Source organism: Aphis gossypii, unplaced genomic scaffold (assembly GCF_020184175.1).
Source record: "Aphis gossypii isolate Hap1 unplaced genomic scaffold, ASM2018417v2 Contig00831, whole genome shotgun sequence".
NCBI classification, from domain to species: domain Eukaryota; kingdom Metazoa; phylum Arthropoda; class Insecta; order Hemiptera; family Aphididae; genus Aphis; species Aphis gossypii.
In genome coordinates, this window is record NW_026083305.1 from 8,487 (window position 1) to 31,148 (window position 22,662).

The following is a 22,662-nucleotide window of genomic DNA, read 5'->3' on the forward strand; positions in this document are numbered from 1 at the left end:
TGCTATCAAAGCTAAAAAAGCACGTTTACTTCTTGTACAGACTCCCGGCTTCATCGAAATTTCGTTTTCTGCAAATAGAAAAGTCGTATGGTATTACGTAAAAAATATCAATAATATACAAAACTGTATTGCATTTTTTAATTCGATTAAATCTGAATTAGTCGAATTACTAAAATCACAAGCGTCTAAACATCCAATCAAGTTTAATTTAAAGCTGGAATCTACATACAATATTCGAATGTTGATAATTCAACAGAGAACCGTTCATTTAAGACCTCAGCTAGGCCAATTTTTTCCGAAACTGGTGTACGGGAAATTGTGTTGAAGAAGGCATTATAAAATTAATGGCTGAGCAAGACGAATATTCTAGCAAGGGAAGTGGTTATACGCTACAGTGTATTGACGGAATATTATTAGGTGTTTATCAATATACACCTATGAGTGGTTCGTCTTATATTCCGTTACCAGATTTCATTGAAAGAAAAAAAGCTGTAATCAACCCGCAAAACTCAAACCAACAGTGCTTCAAGTGTGCTATATTAGCAAAACACGTTACGGGTTCAAATAAACAACGTATAGAAAATTATACAACGCACGAAGAAAAATATAATTTTTCCGATCTCACGTTCCCAACAAAATTACATCAGGTTAACATTTTTGAAAAAAATAATCCTAACGTAACTGAAGAAAAAACATATCATTTCGACTTGTTACTAATAATCGATGATGAAAATTATCATTTTACCTACATCTCTAATTTTTCCCGACTTGTGCGATCACAGAAAACCCGACATAATGCACGTGTTATATTTTGTAAACGATGCTTTACATCGTTCGAACCTCTAAATATTATTAATATGAATTAAATGAACGCATACGATTTAAAGAACACAAGTTAATATGCGGAACACATAAACCAATTCAGGGCAATTCTACCTCGAATGCCTGCTCCCGGATCGATGTTAGAATTCAACGCATGGAAAAAAACTCAACGACATCCGATAGTTATATATGCAGATTTTGAAGCACTACTAAAAAAATCAGATGAAAAATGTGGAAATAATACAAAAGTTATTCAAAAACACGAGGCTATGAGTTATGGATTTATGGTTAAAGCAAATAGCGACGTCTGCTTGAACAGTTTAATAACTTCACCTATAATTTTTCGTGGCGATGAAGATAATAAGAATGTGGGTGAACATTTTGTAAAGAGTATTGTTGAAATAGCTGAAAACATTGAAAAATTACTACAAACCAACATACCCATAACCTTTACTGCAGAACAACAACAAGCACATAATTTATTTAAGATATGTAATTTATGTAAAAACGGTTTCTCTGTGGGAAACCATAAAGTTGCTGATCACTGTCACTTATCGGGTAAATTTCTACAAACATTGTGTAATACCTGCAACCTCAAGCTTCAAACACCAAATTTTGTACCATGTTTTTTCACAATTTATCGAATTGTGATGCACATTTTATTGTAAATGAACTCGGTCTCGATGTGAAAAGAATTTCTGTAATACCAAACAGTGAAGAAAAATTCATTTCATTTTCAAAACAAGTTTCCAACAACTTTTCAATACGGTTCATCGACACATTAAGATTTATGGCTTCAAGTTTATCAACACTCTCGGAAAATTTATTAACACCAGTGTTCGGACCAGATACCGCCAGAGCGTGTCAGCTAATTGATTAATAATAATTAAAATTGATCCGGTTGCTAGCGCGCCTGCGCGGTTCGCCTCTGTGCGACTTCGCCTGTCGCGTCGGTTGCGAGCCACTCTCGTCCGAAGTGTCGCCGCGTTTCCGGTACCGGTCGTCGCCTTTTTTGTTTTTATTATATGATTGACATCGGTGGCAAATAACTTTGTCTTTTACATCGTGACCGTGCTCAAGGCGTATGTGACGCGGGCGATCTCTCAATTCCGTGACGGTATTGAGACTATCGTGTTTTTTCGTCGTGCACACGGGTGCAAAAACGAGTTATACACCAGCGCGGGCGGTGTGCGAGCCGTTGTTACCTTTTTTTGAATCTATGGTGCACCGGGCATCCATTAGCATTTGTATTTTTTGTTATTTTATATCCGCGTGTGGATGCGAAAGTGTATTGGGCCGTTTTGATTTTCGAATTGTTTCTTTTATGTCGTATGAAAGTCAATCAGATGCACGTGGGTTGCAGGATCTCGGCCGTCAACAGCACATCGTCCATCTTAAAGGTTATGGTCCAACTTCGGCGGCACGTTCACGGTAACGCGGTATCACGCATGTGATACGCGAAATTTTATATCTTTGTATATTATCATTTGTTGGTTTTACTATTATCAGTATTATTATTATTTTAGTTTCATTATTATTATTATATTACCACTGATTGGATAATTTTTAGTATTAGTAAAACACATTTTGATTTTATATAGTAGGTGGGCGCCTACTCCCAATATAAATTGTTATTTGAAGATACATGTATTTTATGTATGTGATGTACTGATCTATAATTTAATACAGTCCACAATTATTATTATTTTATTATAACAATCAGGTTTTTTTCTTTTGATTAAATCTTACTATTCCTACTGTTGATTGTCTATGTTGGTTATTAATTAAAAGTACACGCACTACAACCAGGGTTCGAAAAGTTTAAGAAACCGCTAAACACTTTAATGCCGAAGACTTGTCACTCGTTACTTGTAAAGGTATTTACCCTTATGAGTATACGGATGGTTGGAACAAGCTGGAGCAAACCAATTTACCAGAGAAAGCAGATTTCTACAGTACACTAACAGAATCATATATACAAGAAGAAGATTATGAACATGCAAAAACTGTTTGGAGTCACTTTGGATGCAAGACTTTGGGTGAATACAGTGATCTATATCTGAAAATTGATGTTTTATTGTTGGCTGACGTGTTTGAGAACTTCAGAGACCTATGTTTAACCACATACTGTTTGCACCCATCTTTTTACTATACAGCACCAGGATTCTCCTTTGATTGTATGTTAAAATATACCAGAGTCAAATTAGAGTTACTCACAGAGTATGATATGCTGTTGATGATTGAAAAGGGTAATTATAATAATTATATATAAAAATTTACATTTATAATATATAAATTGTTTATAGGAATTCGAGGCGGTTTGACACAAGCAAGTATGAGGTATGCTAAAGCTAATAATGAAAAGACCCTAGATTATGATCCAACAAAGTCCAAATCATGGTTAATTTATCAAGATTGTAAGTATACATATACATATATTTTAATTATTTTTTAATATTAATTTATTTTTTTAGGTAATAATCTATACGGTTGGGCAATGTCACAACACATGCCCTATGGTGGTTTTAAGTGGGTTGAACCTAAACTAGAAGGGCTTAATGATTTGAACGATACATCACCCATCGGACGGATATATGAAGTTGACATTACTTATCCCAAAGAACTCCATGATAAACACAACGACTTACCTTTCCTACCACAAAACGGTATCCCAGCTGGTTCAAAAGTTAAAAAACTCATGGCAACACTTCAGTCGAAAAAAAACTATATTATTCATTACCGAAACCTCCAACAAGCTATAGCCAATGGACTCATAGTTGAAAAAGTAAATGTATAAATGTTTTTATTTTACATTTATAATATAATTATTTTTTATTATAGGTTCATAGAGTAGTTCAGTTTAATCAATCACCATGGCTGGCTCCATACATAGCACTAAACACAGAGATGCGAAAAAAAGCAGCAAATGACTTTGAGAAAGACTCTTTCAAACTTTTAAATAATGCGGTTTTTGGGAAAACCATGGAGTCTATGCGGAAAAGAATAAAAATGGAACTGGTGTCTAGTGATCGTCGTTTACAAAAACTGATAAATCAGTCAACATTCAAACACTGTACCACATACAATGAAACTCTAAATGCAGTTGCATTAGAAAACAAAATCATTGATTTTTGTAAACCTATTTATATAGGTAAATTACATTTATTTTAAATTTTTTATTGTTATATTAATATTTTAAATTTTTTATCAGGTTTTGCAGTGCTGGAAATTTCCAAGTATTTAATGTATGACTATCACTATAACGTAATGCAGAAACATTATGATGATAAAATTGAGCTCATGTATACAGATACAGGTAAATTATTATTAATTTATTATTTTAGTTTCATTGGTATTAATTTAATTTATTATTTTAGATTCATTGGTGTACTATATTCAAACTGATGATTTTTACAATGATCTGTTGAACAATCCAAACTTGTTGAATCGAATGGACACTGCAAATCTACCCCGTGACCACCCGTGTTACATTGCTGAGAGAAAGAAGATTCCTGGGCTATTTTCTGATGAAACCGATGGACGTATTATAAGAGAGTTTTATGCTCTCCGTGCAAAGTCCTACGCTTACATTTTAGAAGATAAGGAGAAAATCAAAGCAAAAGGAATCCGTGGACATGTTGTTAGAAACCATATGACCTTTCAAGATCATAAACGATGTTTGTTTGGTGATACCAGTTTGGAAGTAACAACGTCAAACGTCTCTATCCGTTCATTCAAGCACAAATTAAAGACCATAAAATCCGATAAATTAACTTATAACAGTTTTGATGATAAAAGGGTTATACTTGAAGACAAAGTACACACCCTAGCTCATGGACACTATTCTATAGAGTGAGTATATAAATATATATATTTTAATTATTTTTTAATTAATAATTTTGAATTTTATAGGGAGGAACTCGAAGCAGAACTAGATAGTTAGTTATATATTTGTAATGATTATGCCTGTATATATAATTTTTTTTTGTAAATTTATTTTACTATAAATTATTTCTTTGTAAATACTTCTGTATAAAATATTTCTGTATAATTTTTGTACTTGTATATTTTACTGTAAACCATTTTCTTTGTCAATATTATAGTTAGTAGTATATATTTGTAAAGATTATTTCTGTATGTATAATTTTTCCAATGTCATATTTTTGTAAAGATTATTTTTTTTAAATATTTTTTGTAAGTATAGTTAGTATGGTATAGAAATAAAACTCAATTTTGAAATAAAAAAACATGATTACAATTTTTATGAATTATTTACAAACCATTTTCTTAAAGCAAACACTTTATAAAATGTACAATATTTAGGATTTAAGTCCTTATGAAAGATACAACAAGGTAAATTTTCTTCATCACATATTTGATCCAATCGAGGACAATCCAAGTCTTCAATGTTGATGACTGCAACGTGTGGTATATACTCTATAAGTAGTTGTTTTTTCTGTTCGCCTTTGGTGTAAATACAGTCAAACTTTAACGAATTCAATATTCTGCCAAGTTCTTCATACTCAATATCACCATAATCTATAGATAGCTGATGAAAATTTTGTAGCCACTTGTTAGTTTTCCGACGTTTATTATCTTGATTAGATTTTGAATTTTTAAAAATCCAGTGTTGAGTAGCCCATGTTTCTGTGTCTACAATAGACATCTCTTTAATCATATATTTGTTATTCACTCCAAGAATGCATTGAATGTCAATGATGCCTGTAGACATTATGGCTTGTCTTTAAAATAAGTTTCAATAGTATTGAGTTGACTATGTATAGCAGGTAATGTTTTTTTCAAATCGTTTACAGCTTCTAGAATAGTTTGTAATGTAACTTCAGCTTTTATCATATGCTCTGTTATATCTAAACACGTTAATTCCAACTTTTCTGTTTGTTCTTCTTGTAATTGAATAGATGTATGATTTTCTTCAATTAAATGTTCAATTTTATTTAATTTATCCGAATATGATTTAATCGAATGTTCAAGATTTGAATTAATTTTTTTTATTTCACCAGACTGAGAACTACCGAACACGTTCATGGTAGAAACTCAACTAAAGTTATTTTCTACTAGAGATAAGTTTCCCGTTCATCCTAAACGATTTGAATCGGCAATTGTTAACTTGGACACTGAAAACGGTACAGGTACGCATTGGGTAGCGTATAAAAAAATCGGAAAAAATGTAAAATATTACGACAGCTTTGGAAATTTAGCACCTCCGCTAGAAGTACAGAAATTATTTAATTTAATAATTAATATTTTCAAGGATGCGATATTAATTACAATTATAACACAGAGCAGAGATTTAATACATCAAACTGTGGACACTTGTGTATACAATTTTTATCATGTACACGATAACGTTAAACGGGAACTCGAGTGAACTGTCATGCGATTTATTTCCGCCCATAGAGGTAGAAAATACAGCACAAATATGTCTTTTGAGCTTGCTAACTTTGTTCATATACACCAAGTGACTTGAATACGTTAGACAATTGTGTTTGGGACTCGGGCATGGACGGCGAAGATAATAAAAATTTTATGAGCAACGATGTATTTACCGGTTGTATACCTCTAAAACATTTATTCAGATTTTGCGAAGATTATAAAAAAATATTACTAAATTGCAAGCAACAACTGATTTTAAATCGCTCGTATACCGATTTAGACGCATTATGTATGACGTAAACCGAAACCCCCGAAAACGTTGAAAAAAATAAAAAAATTACGATTGAATTGATTAAAGTGGTATAGAAGATGCCTATAATCAGAGTTAATGATAAAGAAAAATTTAAACTGTTGAAAGTGATAGATTCACGTAAAACGTTATCATGTGCGTTCAGAACTTGGGATCTATGTGAAGATCTTGTACTACCAAGAAATACTTCACATTCATGAACGATAAAGTCTAGCAGCTTGCTTGAAAAACCTAGATTTATTTTGTTTGGATTACAAACAGATAGAAAAAAAATATAGAAAACGACGCTGGGCGCTTTGACCACTGCCAACAAAAAAATCTTAAGGTAAACTTAAATTCTGAAGTATTTCCATATGAAGACTTTAGTGCTGATTTTAAAAATAATACCATCAGCTTACTGTATAAAGCCTATTCAGACTTTCAAAAATCGTATTACGAGAGAGATTATTCTGAACCATTGTTATCAAAAAATGTTTTTCAAACATATGTTCCAATCGTCGTTGTCGATTTATCGCATCAGAATGATTACGTTAAATCATCGATCATAGACCTACTAGTAAAATTTGAAACGGATACGGTTATTCCTGAGAAAACTGCAGCTTATTGTTTAATTTTACATGATCAGATTATAACTTATAACCCGTTTAACGGTGATGTTAGAAAACTTTAATTTTTATACATAAATATATATATTATTTCTACTTGTAATTATTTTTTTTTACCTTGTAAATATATTATTTTTACTTTGTAAATATTTTTATTACCTTATTATTAATAAATAAAAAGAAAAACTTTTTTTTTAAAATAACTGACTTGTTTTTATTTTACACAAATACTATACAAATATTTTACACGAAAGTACATTAAACAGTGTGTCGTGTTTAAGGTAGTGAGTTGGTAATGTTGAACTGTGGTCCGTATGGTCCATCGTTTTCATCTGTATAAGTATTGTATACGGTCCATATGGTCCATCGTTTTCGTCTGCATAAGTATTGTATTGCGGTCCGTATGGTCCATCGTTTTCGTCTGTACAGCTTGTCTGTGATGGAGGGAAGATATCAGAAAGAATTTCCTAAAACATGAAATATTAAAATATTTGTTTTTTATTAAGTAGGTTTTGTTATATTACCTCATTAAATATAGTGTAAAATGATAGCGGTGAAAAATGTTTCTCGTATCCCTATAAAATATAATATTATTATTTTGGTATAAGAAAAATAAAAAATATTTTTTTCTTACCTCATCTTTTTCTAATTCGTCCAACCATCTTTGTGCGATATGTTCAGCTGCATGTAATTGAAGCTGACTTGTGAAATTGTAGTCATTTACATGTGTTGCAATGAAAATGTTGTTAATGCTTTTCTCGCGATTTGTCATATCTTCAAGCGTTCTAGTTTCAACCTTGGTATTTGTTTTTAAGTATGACGCGATTTGATTGCTGTATTACGAGCGGTTTAACGATTTTGGTTTTTCTCTCAATGATCTCGAAAATTGACCACTCTAAATCTTGTAACTTTAATAAGTCGTTATGATTTAACAGTATGCGACATCCATCTTGAATTTTAGACTCTATAATGAGCATATTCTCTCCTTGGTACACCATACTAGATATTGTAATTGAATCGGAATCCAAAAATAAATTACGCTTATACTTTTGTGGTTGTTCGAGTATAAATGATAGAATGTTTCCCATAAGTCGGAAAATACGTTTGAGAAAATCGGCGGAAATATTTACAAAACGTGATGGTGTTATAATGTGAATCACGGTGTTTCATCTGTCGGATCGAGTCCGATGTTTAAAAACTTGCGAGATGAAAAATCAAGGAAAAAATTACTGCAATCGATTAGGTTAGCTGGTGGTGACGGAGGCACATATGTAAAAACATTCTTCTTGTAAACAGCACGCATGTTTTCAATCGAACCATCCATGTTCAAAAATTTTATCACAAAACAACGCACTTAATCGAACGAAGAGTGGAGATAGACTGATTTAATTTCAGATTTTGAAACCCTCACATGTATATTTTATGGTAGGGATTTCTTCTACATGTTTAAAGCATGCATGTCAGAACATGTTAGATTATTGAATAATACTATTGTTTGTAATGCAAACAAGACTCTACATGCTTGTTATACTATAATTTTTCAAATGGTAATATACCGGTAATATGTGATAACAACAGGGATAGATAGCGTTATTTGTTGAATATGTGTGTACCGTAATATAGTGTGTGTGTACAATCATATTATAAAATAGTTCTTCTGCGCATGTGCATGTACAATAATATGGCGCGTGTACAAAATATGGCGTATGTACAATAATATGGTGTATGTAATATGATAACATGATAACCACGGCGGCGGGGACGGAGCGGCGGCTCAGCAAGGCTCAGCGGCTCAGGGGCTCAGGTTCCAGAACTCCCATTTTACACCTACTATAATTATAAATTACTTAAAATATTATAGATAAACATTCGAGTAAAGATGATATTAATGTTAGTCTATTACAAGTACAAATGAATTTAAAAATTTGAGCTCAAGCTTTAAGAGTACTCCTAAAGAAACTATTGAATCTTGTATGTATCTACCAATATATTTATAAATTATTATTTATACATTCTTATTTTTAATTAAGTTACATAATGCAATACTTATCATTAGGGCTCGGAAGTTGATGCATTTTTTTGGAACTTTTTAGACGATGCTCTCCTGGCCACAAATCTGTTTCATAAGCATGTGAATCTAAAAAACTAATTTTTATTTTGCATTTTTTGGTGTTTATTACTTTTTAAGTCATTTTTTGAGATTAATAGGTCATTTTCCAACATTTTTAATTATTTTTACTGATTTCACACTAGTTCATTTCTTATCGTTTCTTGTCGACCATTATGCCGATAACTTAAACAACCACAGACTAAGATAAGTACCTATCCAATTTTATCTCGACGATTAAATTATTGTTGTTATCGTATTGTAGTGAATAATATTATACCTACATTTTATTATTTTTCGTAATATTTTCGAAATGCCGAAAATTAAAACGTCGGTTAGTGCTCGTCTGCGTGCATTTGTGTCGGAATTCAGCGACGATATTTTTTTTCTTTCGATGGCACAGTTCTTTATTGTAAAGTATAAGAAGTAAAGATGGCCTCAGAAAAAAAATTTACTATTGAGCAACACATTTCTTGTATAAAACATAAAAATGGTATAGAGTGCAATCATTTAAAACAAAGTCAAAGTTTTCATACTACGTCGTCAAAAAAATCTACTTTTAATTATGATTTATGTCAAGCTCTTTTATCAGCCAATAAATATAAAATATTCCCCTACACAAAATATCAAATGAATTATTCCGTGCATTTTTGGAAAAATACACGCACAAAAATATTCCTGACGAATCAACGCTAAGGAAAACCTATGTTGTTCAATGTTACGAAGACTGTATTAACAAAATAAGAAGTTATTGCGTAACCAAAAGCTATGGGTTTCTATAGACGAAACCACGGATTCAGTAGGACGGTATGTGGCTAACGTGATTGTCGGTACATAGGAAGTCGGAGGCCCAGGAAAAATAGTTTTGCTTAATTCAGAAATTTTAGAAAAAGCTAACCTACCTCCATCGCCAAATTATAAGATACATCTCTACATATTTTATGGCCCTAAGGAATAAAGCATGACAATATTTTGTTGTTCTTAAGTGATGCTGCTCTCTATTCGATGAAAGCTGGCAGAGGTCTAAAAATCCAGTACTCTAAAATGGAACACGTAAGTTGTTTGGCCCATAGATTACATAGGGTTGCGGAAGAGATTCGAAAACACTTCCCAAAAGAAGATCAGTTAATATCGAACATCAAAAAAATATTTTTTAAATGTCTATCACGTGTTCAATATTTCAAGGAAATGGTACCTAATATTCCTCTACCACCACAACCGGTATTGACAAGATGGGGTACATGGTTAAAAGCTGCTACTTATTTTAAAATAACATTTTAAAATTTTGAAAATTATTATGGGACTAAACAAAAATGATTCTACGTCAGTTGAAAAAGCACAGGATCTTATAAGCGATGATAATGTAAAACATAATTTAATTTACATTAACTCAAACTTTGGAACTCAGGCCGATTCTATTACCAAGTAAGAAACTTCAGGATTCAGGCTTTATGATTCAATACAAATTGTACAAGATATTTTAATAAAAATTGAATCAGCAGCAGTTAATAGAATTGGAAATTAAATAAAAAACAAATTTAAAGCGGTACTTGCCAAAATTACTGGATTTCAAACGATGTCAACAATTTCTAAAATTTTAAATGATGAAGAAGCTTCAAGTGAGTGTTTTCCGGATGATTTCAGTGCTGATGATTTGGTCCATTTCAGATTTGCCCCAATCACTTCAGTAGACGTGGAGAGAAGTTTTTCCAAATATAAAAATTTATTAACAGATAATCGTCGTTCATTTACTTTCGATAACATAAAATACCCTCTAATTGTATAATGCAATGATTTTGATTTTTAAATAATGTGTAAGCATTGATAAATTTATAAAACAAATATTTTTAATTTTTTTTTTCCTATTTTTAGGAAATTTTTTACCTTTTTTATGGTCATTTTTATTGTTTTTAAGGTCATCAACTTCCGAGCCCTACTTATCATTTTTAAAAATTATTAGTTACTACCTGATTTGTTAGGCCAGCCTGTTCTAGTTATGAACAAAATAATTCAGCTTCAATGAATTATCTTAATGAAACTCATCCAACAAGTAGGTTATAAATACTTATAAGTTATGCATAAAATTGATCATAGGTTTTTTTTTTTTTTTTTTTTTTTTTTATTTATTATGGCTTCGACATCGAAGGTCTTTAGCCTGCATTAAATTAATATACAAAAATGAACATTATAATTATTACAAGTATTTACATGAGTTTACAATTTGTGACTTATGTTTATATTATGGAAGAATACATTGATTGCGTCCGTATTTTCTTCATTGAGTGCTTGATGGAGTGAGGTGGGGTTTTTGAGGATCTTGCGGGCTTCGGTGTATTTGGTGCAATTTATGATGATGTGTTCAAATGTGAGTATCTCATTGCAAGTATCGCATACTGGGGCTGGTTCTTTTCTTATGAGATAAGCATGAGTTAAATGTGAGTGCCCTATTTTAGCTCGAGTAATATTTACTTCATCTCTTCGTTTAGTGTTAGGAGGGTATTTTAATTTTTTAATGTATAATTTTACATTTCTCAGTTTGTTAGAGAGGGGTAGGTTAGACCAGAATTTTTGCCAATCTTCCATTAATTTATGATGTATAATGTTGTAATTTTCAGATGAGGTAAGTGTGCTTATCTTTGTGGAGGAAGGAGATGTGGTGGCTTCATAGGCTATAGAGTCAGCTTTCTCATTTCCGGGTATCCCAATGTGAGAGGGGACCCACATGAAGCTTGTTGGTCTATTTATTTCAGATACTAGTTTCTGGATATGTTGGACGAGCTCGTTTTTTGAATAGGGGTTAGATAATGATAAGAGGGCACTCAGAGAGTCACTGATGATAATGCTGCACTTTTCCGGGTTTGAAGATGATACAATTTTTAATGCTTCATAAATGGCGAAAGTTTCGGCTGTATATATGCTGGTGGAAGGCGGAAGTTGGAAAAGATGATTTTCCTGGTTTGTGATGACGGAGAAACCTACACCATTTGTATTTTTGGAGGCATCGGTGTAGATTTGAGTGTATTCCGGGAATTGTTGGTGTATTATTTCCAGAAAACGGTTTCGTATAATTAGATTGTCAGTGTTATGTTTGCAGTATTCAGTCAGTTCGGTGTTGATGATTGGCAACCAGAGCCAGGGAGGATGAGACGGTTGAATTATATTTAATGTTTGTGTTTGGAAGAATAGGTTTTCACTAATAGTTTTAAAGTTTTCAAGTAATGTTCTTCTAGAGGGTGATAGATTATAGGGTAATGGGTTGTGAAGAATATAGTTGGAGATGTGATCAGATAGATTTTTAATTTTGGTTACATATTTTAAGATATGTTTTTGGCGTCTGAAATGAAGGGGAGCTTCTCCTGCGTAATAGAGTATACTGTCAACTGGGATCGTCCTAAAAGCTCCTATGGCTAAACGTATGCCTTGATTGTGTATGGGTTCTAGGGTATTTAGCACTTTTTTTTTTGCCGAATTGTAGATTATATCTCCATAGTCTATTTTTGATAGAATGAGGGCTTTGTAGACTGTGATTAGGCTATTTGTGTCAGCTCCCCAGTTAATGTTCCCAAGTATTTTTAACGTCTTAATTCTTGATTGGCATTCTGTTTTTAATTTTTTTAAGTGAGGTCTCCAGGTGAGTTTGTGGTCAAAGATGAGGCCCAAAATTCGGATAGTGTTTGCAAATGGAAGTTGTGTGTTCATGAATTTTAATATTGGTAGGGGTTCCTTCTTCTTTTTATTGAAAACGATACACTGTGTTTTGGTGGGAGAGAAGCTGAAACCAGTTTCAGAGGACCACCTGGCAAGAGAATCAAGTGCTTGCTGGAGGAAAAGAGTAGTTGTTATAATTTGCGATCCACTGCAATATATGGTGCAGTCGTCGGCAAAGAGAATGAATTTGGCTGGTTTAGGTAGGTTATTGCATATGTTGTTTATTGCTACCAAGAAGAGAGTGACACTAAGTACAGACCCTTGAGGTAATCCGTTTTCAATGGTGTGAGGTGATGAGATTTTGTCGTTGACTTTGACGCTAAATGTACGGTCTGCTAAGAAGTTTTTTATGAATTTGAGGAGGTTGCCGTTTATTTTCCATAGATGGAGAATTGTCAGAACTCTTTTTTTCCATACCGTGTCGTATGCTTTTGTTATGTCCAAGGCTATTGTGATGAGGTGATGATTACGTCTGAACGCTGAGCAAATATCAGTGTGTAATGAAGTTAATGCAACTAATGTAGAGTGGTTTCTTCTGAAACCGCATTGTTCTTTGGTAAGTAGTTTGGTTGATTCTAGTATCCAGATAAGTCGTTTATTTATTATTTTTTCTAATAGTTTACTTAGTGTGTTGATCAGTGATATAGGTCTATAGTTTTCGATGTCGAATTTACTTTTGTTAGGTTTTGGAATGGGAACTACATAAGCATGGCGCCATTGATTAGGGAAAAAACCCTGGGACCATATGCTGTTATATATTTGAAGGATGGTTTTAATTCCTATTAATGGAAGATTTTTAATAAAAGAGTACGGAATATTATCAGGGCCGGGGCTTTTGCTTTTACAGCTTTGAAGTGCAGCAAGTAGTTCTGAGATATCTATGGGTTTGTTGAAGTGTTCATTGTTTTGGTCCATTGAAGATATGGGAATATCTGGAGAAGAGTTTCTGAGGGTTATGAAATCATAATTGTAATTCTCGTCGCTATTGTTTTTATGGAAAAAATTTGCGAAGGCTTCAGAGGCATTTTGTGAGGATGTTATTTTTTCTTGATTATACAGGAGGATATCAGGGATGGTGTTGAATTTATTGCCTCTGATGGAGTTGATTTTATTCCAGATGATGTTTGAGGGAATTTTGTGCTTTATAGATGACGTAAAATTTTGCCAAGATAATGTTTTACTTTTTTTTGTGGTAAAGCGCGCTATAGCTCTGTTTTTTTTAAGCTGGATGTGATCAATGATTGATTTAGTTTTTTTATATCGGTTAAGGCTTTTTTTATAATTTTTAATAGCATCTTGACATTCTTTGTTCCACCACGGAACAGATTTTTTGATGTTTTTATATGTTTTTAGTCCAATTGATAAGTTAGCTGCTTCTATAATAATGTCAGTAAATTGTTTAACTATTGAGTCCATTTGTAGTTGATTGCCGTATGAGTTAAAGTCCAATGAGTTTTGATTTAATTCGAATTCAATTTTTTCAGAGAAGAGTTCCCAGTTAGGATTTTTAAGGTTCCATTTTGTGTAGCATTTTTTCCCCTCGAAGTGGTTTTGATACTGGATTCCAATGGGCCAGTGATCGCTGTCGCTGTAGGCTGGAAGAACTTGCCAGTCAAATAAAGTAGTGGAGTTGGTACTAGTAATTGTCAGATCTATTGCAGAAAAGGTTCCATTTGAGATATTGTGTCTAGTAGGTTCATTGTTGTTAAGTAGGATGAGTGTTTCTTCTTCTAAAAATTCTTCGACCATATGGCCTCTATGATCAGTGTAGTTGCATCCCCATGAGGTATTGCGGCTATTGAAGTCACCCAAAAGGACGAATGGTTTAGGGAGCTGCTTAATAATATTCTTTAATTGTTGCTTAGATAAAATTTTGCTATCAGGGATGTATAAGTTGCATATACATAAAGGTTTTTTAAATTTGACTAAAGTTGCGATGGCTTCGAGATCAGAGATAATTGGTATATTTTCAGAATCGATGGTGTCTATGATGAAGGTAGCTACCCCACCACTTGCCCTGAGAGCGTCGGTTCTGTTTTTAAAATAGCCGGTGTAATTTTTGATACTTGCTGAGTGACTACTCTTAAGGTTGGTTTCCTGGAGACATAGTATTGAGGGTTGAAGATCGTATATAATGCGATTGATGCCGGCAGAACGTTTATAAAAACCGTTGATGTTCCATTATATAAATAAGGTCATAGAGAGAGGAGTAGTTTTTTTTTTTTTTAATATTATTCTGGAGGAGGAATGCTTTGGAAAAGGAGGTTTGATAGTTTCGTTATTTTAGTTTTTATGCTGCGGTCTGTTAATAAGGGTCTAATTTGTTCAATTAAGTTCTGTATATTGGTTGCATTTGATCCGACTTGGTTGCATAAGTCATGGATATTTATGTTTTTGTTTGAGAAATTTTCAAGTATGTATTTGAGAGAATCTTTGTTGATAGATGAAACTTTATTTATAAGAAAAATTTCAGATGCTAGTTCAAGTCGTTCGTCTAATTTATCTGTATTGCTACGTGTGGATGAAGTAGATCTAGATCGGTTTTTGATTTTTTTAATTATTTTTTTTTTTTCTTTAGTAGATTTATTTTTTTCTTGTGTGATATCATGTGTTTCCATATTAAAAGAAGAGGATAGAGGTGATAGTGGGGATGAGGGACATGTGGATTCGGGGGCAGGTCTTTTATTATTGACTTGGTGATTTTGTGTTTCCAATGTGTTTGTATAATTTATGTCTAGCATGTTTGTGTCATTATCTTGACTTAGCGTCTCCTTTGTAATAGGAGTTATCTCGGAAGTTGAGTGGTATGTGGAGAGTATGTTTGAGTCATCATTTAGGGTGTTCATATTTTTAGGTAGGGATGAATTAGTGCATGACGTCTGACTTTCATTAGGTTTCTCATTGGTATCCGGGGGTTTTACAGTAGTATGTAGGGTAATGTTATCTGTGATTGTTAGTTTGTTTGAGGTGCCCGTGTTCTCGGGTAAGGTTGAGCTGGTATATGACATCTTACATGACGATGATACGTGCCTGTTCTTTTGCATAGGAAGCAAGTAACAGTGTCGTCGGTAATAAATATACGGTAGGTGGTATTATCTGAGGTAATAGCGATCGATCCGGGGAGTTTTAGAAAATCTTCGGGGCTTATGTAGAGTTGTCTTCGGAAACTTGTGATGTGTGCGAATTGATCTAATTGAAAGCCTGCCTTGAGCGCGGTGATCGGAGATGTTATTTTTATGTCGAGGTTCACAAGTGCTTCAATGATAATATTATTAGGAATGGCGGGATATACATTTGATAATATAATGCGTTTAGATGGGTTTATTAGTTTCCGTATCGGTATTTCGATACTGTCGATATATATGGCCCAATGTTTGTTTATTATATCATTAGCTATTTGTTGACTTTTAAGAAATACACAGAACCGGTTATTAGATATGCGTGATGCAGATATTATGGTGGAGGCATCAGTAATTTTATTGAGCGCAATTATATATTGGATTTGTTTAATTCCGTCTACAGAGTTCATTACTATGGCTTGTTCCATTTTTGGCGTGTAGGAATTTGCAGTTGTTTCTGCGAAGCTTTTACCTTGGAAGTTGTTTATTGGAGAATATGATGAGGTGGGTTGAGAGATGGCTTGAGATAGAGTGGTAGAATTAGATTTGTTGTTTTGTGTTAGTTGTTTATTAGAAGCTAATAATTTATCATTTAGAGATAGTTTATTAGTGAGGGTTTGCGAATCTAAACGCGATGTGCTAGGCTAATTGTTCATTGCGCATGAACGCCGAATAATATACGTATTTAGTTTGTATTAGATATAAAAATTATCAGTCTTATTAATAAGTGAATGCATATTACCGATTTAGTGTAGAGTTGGGTCACTTCTATCGGAAGATAAAAATGCGGGTTGCGATAAGCCGATAATGCTATACACACGTGTTGCTCGGTCGGGAGTCAAACACGAACTGTTATCATAGGTTTTATTAGCTTTAAATAGTTAAATAATAAGATCAAATTTATTTTTAAGGTGAACCATATGATGATCTTTTATTGACACCAGAGTATACATCTTTAAATAATGTATTTTAAGAAAACTCTGTTAATAAAGAAGGTACAACTAAATACTACTTAAGTGCTAAGTTATTTTCAAACAACATACCTAAATTGCTTTTTTTTAAATTTGTTCTGATATTAAACGATCATTTAGATGACATTAATGAAATAGTTGAATTTATATGAAACTCTGGTAATGAATGCAATTTTATGATTGACAATGATGTAATTAAAAATGTTGAAAATTCTACTAATTGTAGTTTGACTGAAAGTGTGAACATAAATGGTTTGTATTTCATTAAATTAATTGTAGTTGGAAAAATATTATTTAGAATGTTTGTTTTAGATAACTATTGTTGCAAAAATCTGTTGGCCATTAAATCATAGATAGAAAGACGACAAAATCAATGTTAAAACAGATCTTGATACAATTACAAATGACAAATACTTCAAACACTAAAATAGTGAATGCCATAAAAAATGTGGACAAATTATTATGAAATCGGATTCTAGAAGAAATCTTTAGCTCTACCAATTCCCACATTACCTACTGTTTTCATTAATTTATTACCGGCAAAATCCATTGAAGAAGTAGATTTACTAGAATCTCTTTTATCAGATGAGACTGATGGGTTAAAGCAGGGGTCGGCAACCCGCGGCCCGCAAAGCATTTTTTGATGGCCCGCACATGGTGGTTAATTTTTGTGTTTTATTTTTGTTCAATAAAATTCTATATAGTTATATAGCCAGTTTAATCTATAAAATTATTATTATCTAATCGGACTTGAAGATAATGATGGCTGCACTACTCAGTCATATAATTACTTTGCGTTTGTAGCGACTAGCGATTAGTATTACACCGTACGTGTGACTGTTTGTGTTTGTAATAGTTTCATTTTAAAAGTAAATTCAAACATTATGGCAACTAAAAAAAGAAAAATTTGTGATGAACATCGTTTTTTTAATAATTCTTGGGTTGATTTATATTTTTTCGTCGAACACAAAGGTAAGCCATTATGTTTAATTTGTCAAAAAACAGTAGCAGTAATGAAAGAATATAACATAAAACGGCATTATGATAGTGAATATAAATCAACTTTTGAAAATATCATTGGTGATTTAAGAAAAATAAAAGTTAATCATTTAAAATCTTTGTTAAATAGTCAACAAAATATTTTTAAAAAACAAATTAGTCAAAATAAATCAATAGTGCGGGCTAGTTATGTAGTTTCACAAATGATATCGAAGAATAATCGTCCCTTCACTGATGTTGAATTCATTAAAAAATGTATGCTTGCTGTTGTTGACGAAATCTGTCCAGATAAAAAAAAAGACTTTGAAGACATTAGCCTTTCTGCTCGAACTTGCGTAAGAAGAACTGAAGAATTGGGAAATAATTTAATGCAGCAACTTAAAGAAAAAATTAAATCGTTCAATTTTTTTTCACTCGCGATGGATGAAAGTACAGATGTATGTGACACAGCTCAACTTTTAATTTTTATTCGAGGGATTGATGATAATTTTAATGTTTACGAAGAACTTGCCGATCTTTGTAGTTTAAAAGGGACTACCACAGGAGACAATCTGTTCAAAAGTATTGATAAATCACTAAACAATTTAGGATTAGAATGGAAAAAATTAGTGAGTGTAACAACAGATGGTGGGAAAAACATGAGTGGTTCAAATAAATGTGCGGTAGGAAGAATAAAGAAAAAAATGTTACAAAACGATTATGAAATTCCTATGAATTTTCACTGTATAATTCACCAAGAAGCATTGTGTTGTAAAGTACTTGCGTGTCAAGAAGTTATGAGTGTTGTTATTTCCTCAATCAATTTTATTCGAAAAAATGGTTTGGGTCATCGTCAATTTCAAAATTTTCTGGATGAAATTGAATCAGAATATGGCGACGTTATATATTTTACAGAAGTCAGATGGTTGAGTAGAGGTGCGGCACTTAAACGATTTTTTAATCTACGAATAGAAATAGAAATTTTTATGAATGAAAAAAATAAAATCGTTTCTGAACTATCAGATGAATCATGGATTCTCGAATTAGCATTTTTAACAGATATAACAACAATGAATTGAATATAAAATTACAAGGCAAAGGAAATTTACTCTCAGATATGTACACTGATATTAAATCGTTTCAAGTAAAATTAAAACTATTGTACAAAAATTTCGACCAACAAATATTATATCATTTTTCGTGTTGTAAATCTGCGATTGAATCTTTTGTAATACCATTGCAGTGGGATTTAATTAAACCTAAATTTCTCAATATCATTGAACAATGGCAAAACGAATTTTCAACAAGATTTGAAGATTTTTATAAATACGATAAAGAAATTAAATTATTCCAGAATCCTTTTCAAGTGGACATAAATAATGTCAAGAATAATTTACAAATGGAAGTCATTTAACTTCAAAATGACGAGGTTCTAAAAAATTATTTTCGGGAAGCAACTAGTTTGCCTCAATTTTATAGTTGTCTTCCATTATCTACCTTCCCTGGAATCAGACAATTCGCACAAAAATTTATAGCGGCGTTTGCAAGCACATATATATGTGAGCAGACATTTTCCATTGTGAAATATAGAAAAAGTAAGCACTCTTCACGCCTTAGTGATGAAAATTTACGAGCTGTATTACGAGTCTCAACAACTAGTCTGGAAGCTGATATCGAAAATTTAACTAATAAACTGCAGACACAGAAATCGCATTAATTTACAATTTTAAAATTTTTTATTCAATTTTTTCCAGTAACATTTTCGTTTTTTTACTCTCATATTTCTATGTAAAATAATCAAATATAATAGCAATACAATTATAAGTATTATATCATAATATGTATTTTTTTTTTAATGTGGCTCTTGATGATCAATTGAAAAAAAAATATGGCCCTCGTGGTTAAAAAGGTTGCCGACCCCTGGGTTAAAGAATCAAGAAGAATTAGTGAGTATGTATACATTTTGAATCATATTTTTGTATATTTTAAATATTTACTTAAATAACTTACTTCATGTCTAAAACTTGAACTAACTACTATGCATAAATATTGTTATAGTTTAAATATCTATTTAAAATACTTTAATATATATGCCATAATTTTTGAAATTTCAGAAAACTTATGTTTATATGAAAGTTGGAAGTATTAATTCCTTCAGTGCAGCAATAAGATAAGCAATTGACACATGCTTTAATTATAAAATATTATCTGCTTTCAGTTATAAAGGAAAAACAAAACGAAGTTTTATTAATTTAAAATTATTCTCCATCATTTATCATTTATGGTGAGTATTTACATTTATATAATATATTATAATAGTTTAAAAATATTAAAATTATTTGTTACAGAAGCTTTGTCTGGTTTTCGAACTGATCCACAGAAAGAAATTACATTCCACAATGTTACAGACAATTACATTAGACATTCTGGCTTTCTAGTCTCAAAAGAAATACCATCTTTAATGTTGTAATTATTATTTAGTAAATAATCACCTTTATGGATCGTATAAAAAAGTTCAAATTTCTTCTTTTATATTTTATTCTTATTTATAAAAAAATGTACCTATTAAGTGCAAGTATTATTATAGTAATTTTATATACATATATTATTACTACATGTTAATAATGTACATTCTTAATTTTGAAAGTGTTTTGTTAAGCTGCATATTTACTTAATTATTATTATTTACTTAACAAGGTTTTTACTTTTATTCTATTATATCAACTATGATTTTTTCTTATATTGGAATTTATATTTCTATATTGGTTATATAAATAGCTAATATGCCATTGCTACTATATATTTTAACATTTCAAATAATTATGTACTGTTTATATTATGTTCTTTTAGTTCTTTTAGTTAGGTTAAGGTAAACCTACTATAATTATGTATTTATAATTTTCTAATAAATAAGCAATTTGTATATTATTAATCTTACTAAACATATTATTATACACATTTTATAATGAATTTAATAAATATTTGTTCCTCATTCGTGTTTTTTAGTTTAATTTTATAGTTAAATAAGTACCTATTATATAATAATAATGGAACTATGTGGGTGACAAGCAATATATTATATACCTAATATATATATTTATATATTCTGAAACTATATATAATACAGTTGTCGAATCTAAAAAACTTTTGTTAAACCCTTTCAATCTGGTTAAAATTATAAGATAATCAACCTATTTTATAGTCAGGATTTAATTTAATTTTTTTTATGGGGGAGAGGAAGTAGTAAATGGTCAATCTAGCATAGACATTTTTAAATAAAGGTCAGACCTTTAGGTCTTCATGATAGAGTTGAGGGGAATATAGAATACGAAATTTCATTGCTAATATATATACATATACATGTACAATGTATATATTATATAGTATGGACGGTTACTGTATTAAACATTGAACTGTTATATACCAGTTGATAATACAATGTATGAACCCCGTTGAATCAAAGAAAATTGAACTGTTATTACACAAGAAATTAAACCAAAGGGACACGGTGTATTATATATCAAGGTACACTGATGCACGGTTATTACACCGATATGAGCACTCTAAATACACGGTTTAACCTGTATAAAAAAAATCGGTATTCAAAATCAGAAAAATAAACGGTTCACTGAACAGGATTTATACCGTACTCTGCACCAACACATCTTAATATATTAAATACTGGCAGCACTGAAAATGCTATTCGGGTATTAAACAAAAAAAAATTAACGACCATACTCATGATTCTGATGCAGCTAAAATTGAAGTAAAGGCTGCAATTACAAAAATTAAGATACGTGCTCTTCAAACAATGGAGCCTACATCAATTGTAATAAACGAATGTGTTGAACCTTTATCCGAAGCAGCTAAAGTAAGTACAAATTTCGGACAGCTTTTTGTTTTTACTAGGCCTGTTTAATTAGAAAAAAATATTATATACATATATATATATATATATATATTTATTAAATTATTTAAAAAGATATTCTTTGTTGTTTGAATTCAGGATACTTTGCCAAATAATTCAACTTTAAAAAAAACGATTCGCCGAAAACGTCAAGAAATCCAAATGGCACCACATAATCCAATCGACTTAACTACACTACACATCCCACCCGCGTATACTATGTATTCTCCATCAAACGGTAATGAGGAAATATTTTTACAAAGTAATAGTGGTCCAGGTTCTAATAGAATATTATTTTTTGCTCGATCTAAGAGCCTTGATATTTTGGAAAATTTGAGAGTTTGGTACATAGTTGGTACATTTAAAGTTGCACCTCCATTATTCAGTCAAGTGTATGTAATATTAGTTGAATATTTATATGGTATACTGCCCATGGTTTATATTTAAATCCTCGATAAACAATCAGTAACATATGATCATATGAAAAATGTAAGACCAACTAAAAATCCTAAATCAATTTCATGCGATTATGAACAAGCGGCCATAAAATCAATAAAAAAAGCATTTCCTAATGTTAAAAAATATGGGTGTTATTTCATTTGTCGAAAAATTTTAAAAAGCAAGTTGGTGCATTAAATCTCACAACTCGATATAACAATGACGCTGTTTTTCTATAACTGTTAAAATGATAATTTCATTAGCATTTAAAAAACTAGAAGACCTTGATTTTGAAGTTGATTT

General features: G+C 31.5%; 1 protein-coding gene and 2 pseudogenes across 1 annotated transcript; 2 read left to right on the top strand and 1 right to left on the bottom strand.

The window, feature by feature from the left end:
* The first annotated feature begins 2,768 nt into the window (after nucleotides 1-2,768).
* Nucleotides 2,769-4,808, top strand: LOC126555389 (uncharacterized). Its single transcript, XM_050210318.1, has 7 exons — nucleotides 2,769-3,071; nucleotides 3,129-3,239; nucleotides 3,297-3,607; nucleotides 3,664-3,973; nucleotides 4,034-4,138; nucleotides 4,200-4,674; nucleotides 4,735-4,808. Exons 1-7 carry the CDS (start codon nucleotides 3,002-3,004, stop codon nucleotides 4,763-4,765), a joined length of 1,413 nt encoding a protein of 470 aa, XP_050066275.1. The 5' UTR covers nucleotides 2,769-3,001; the 3' UTR covers nucleotides 4,766-4,808.
* Nucleotides 4,809-6,018: 1,210 nt separating this feature from the next.
* Nucleotides 6,019-8,455, bottom strand: LOC126555386 (uncharacterized; annotated as a pseudogene).
* A 7,769-nt stretch (nucleotides 8,456-16,224) lies between these two features.
* LOC126555387 (uncharacterized) lies at nucleotides 16,225-20,489 on the top strand (annotated as a pseudogene).
* The last annotated feature ends 2,173 nt before the right edge of the window (nucleotides 20,490-22,662 follow it).

Coding starts and splice junctions, on each gene's coding strand:
- LOC126555389 (XM_050210318.1), top strand. CDS start 3,002: ATGTTAAAATATACCAGAGTCAAATTAGAGTTACTCACAGAGTATGAT. Junction 3,974..4,033: donor TTGTAAACCTATTTATATAG/GTAAATTACATT, acceptor ATTTTTTATCAG/GTTTTGCAGTGCTGGAAATT. Junction 4,675..4,734: donor CATGGACACTATTCTATAGA/GTGAGTATATAA, acceptor TGAATTTTATAG/GGAGGAACTCGAAGCAGAAC.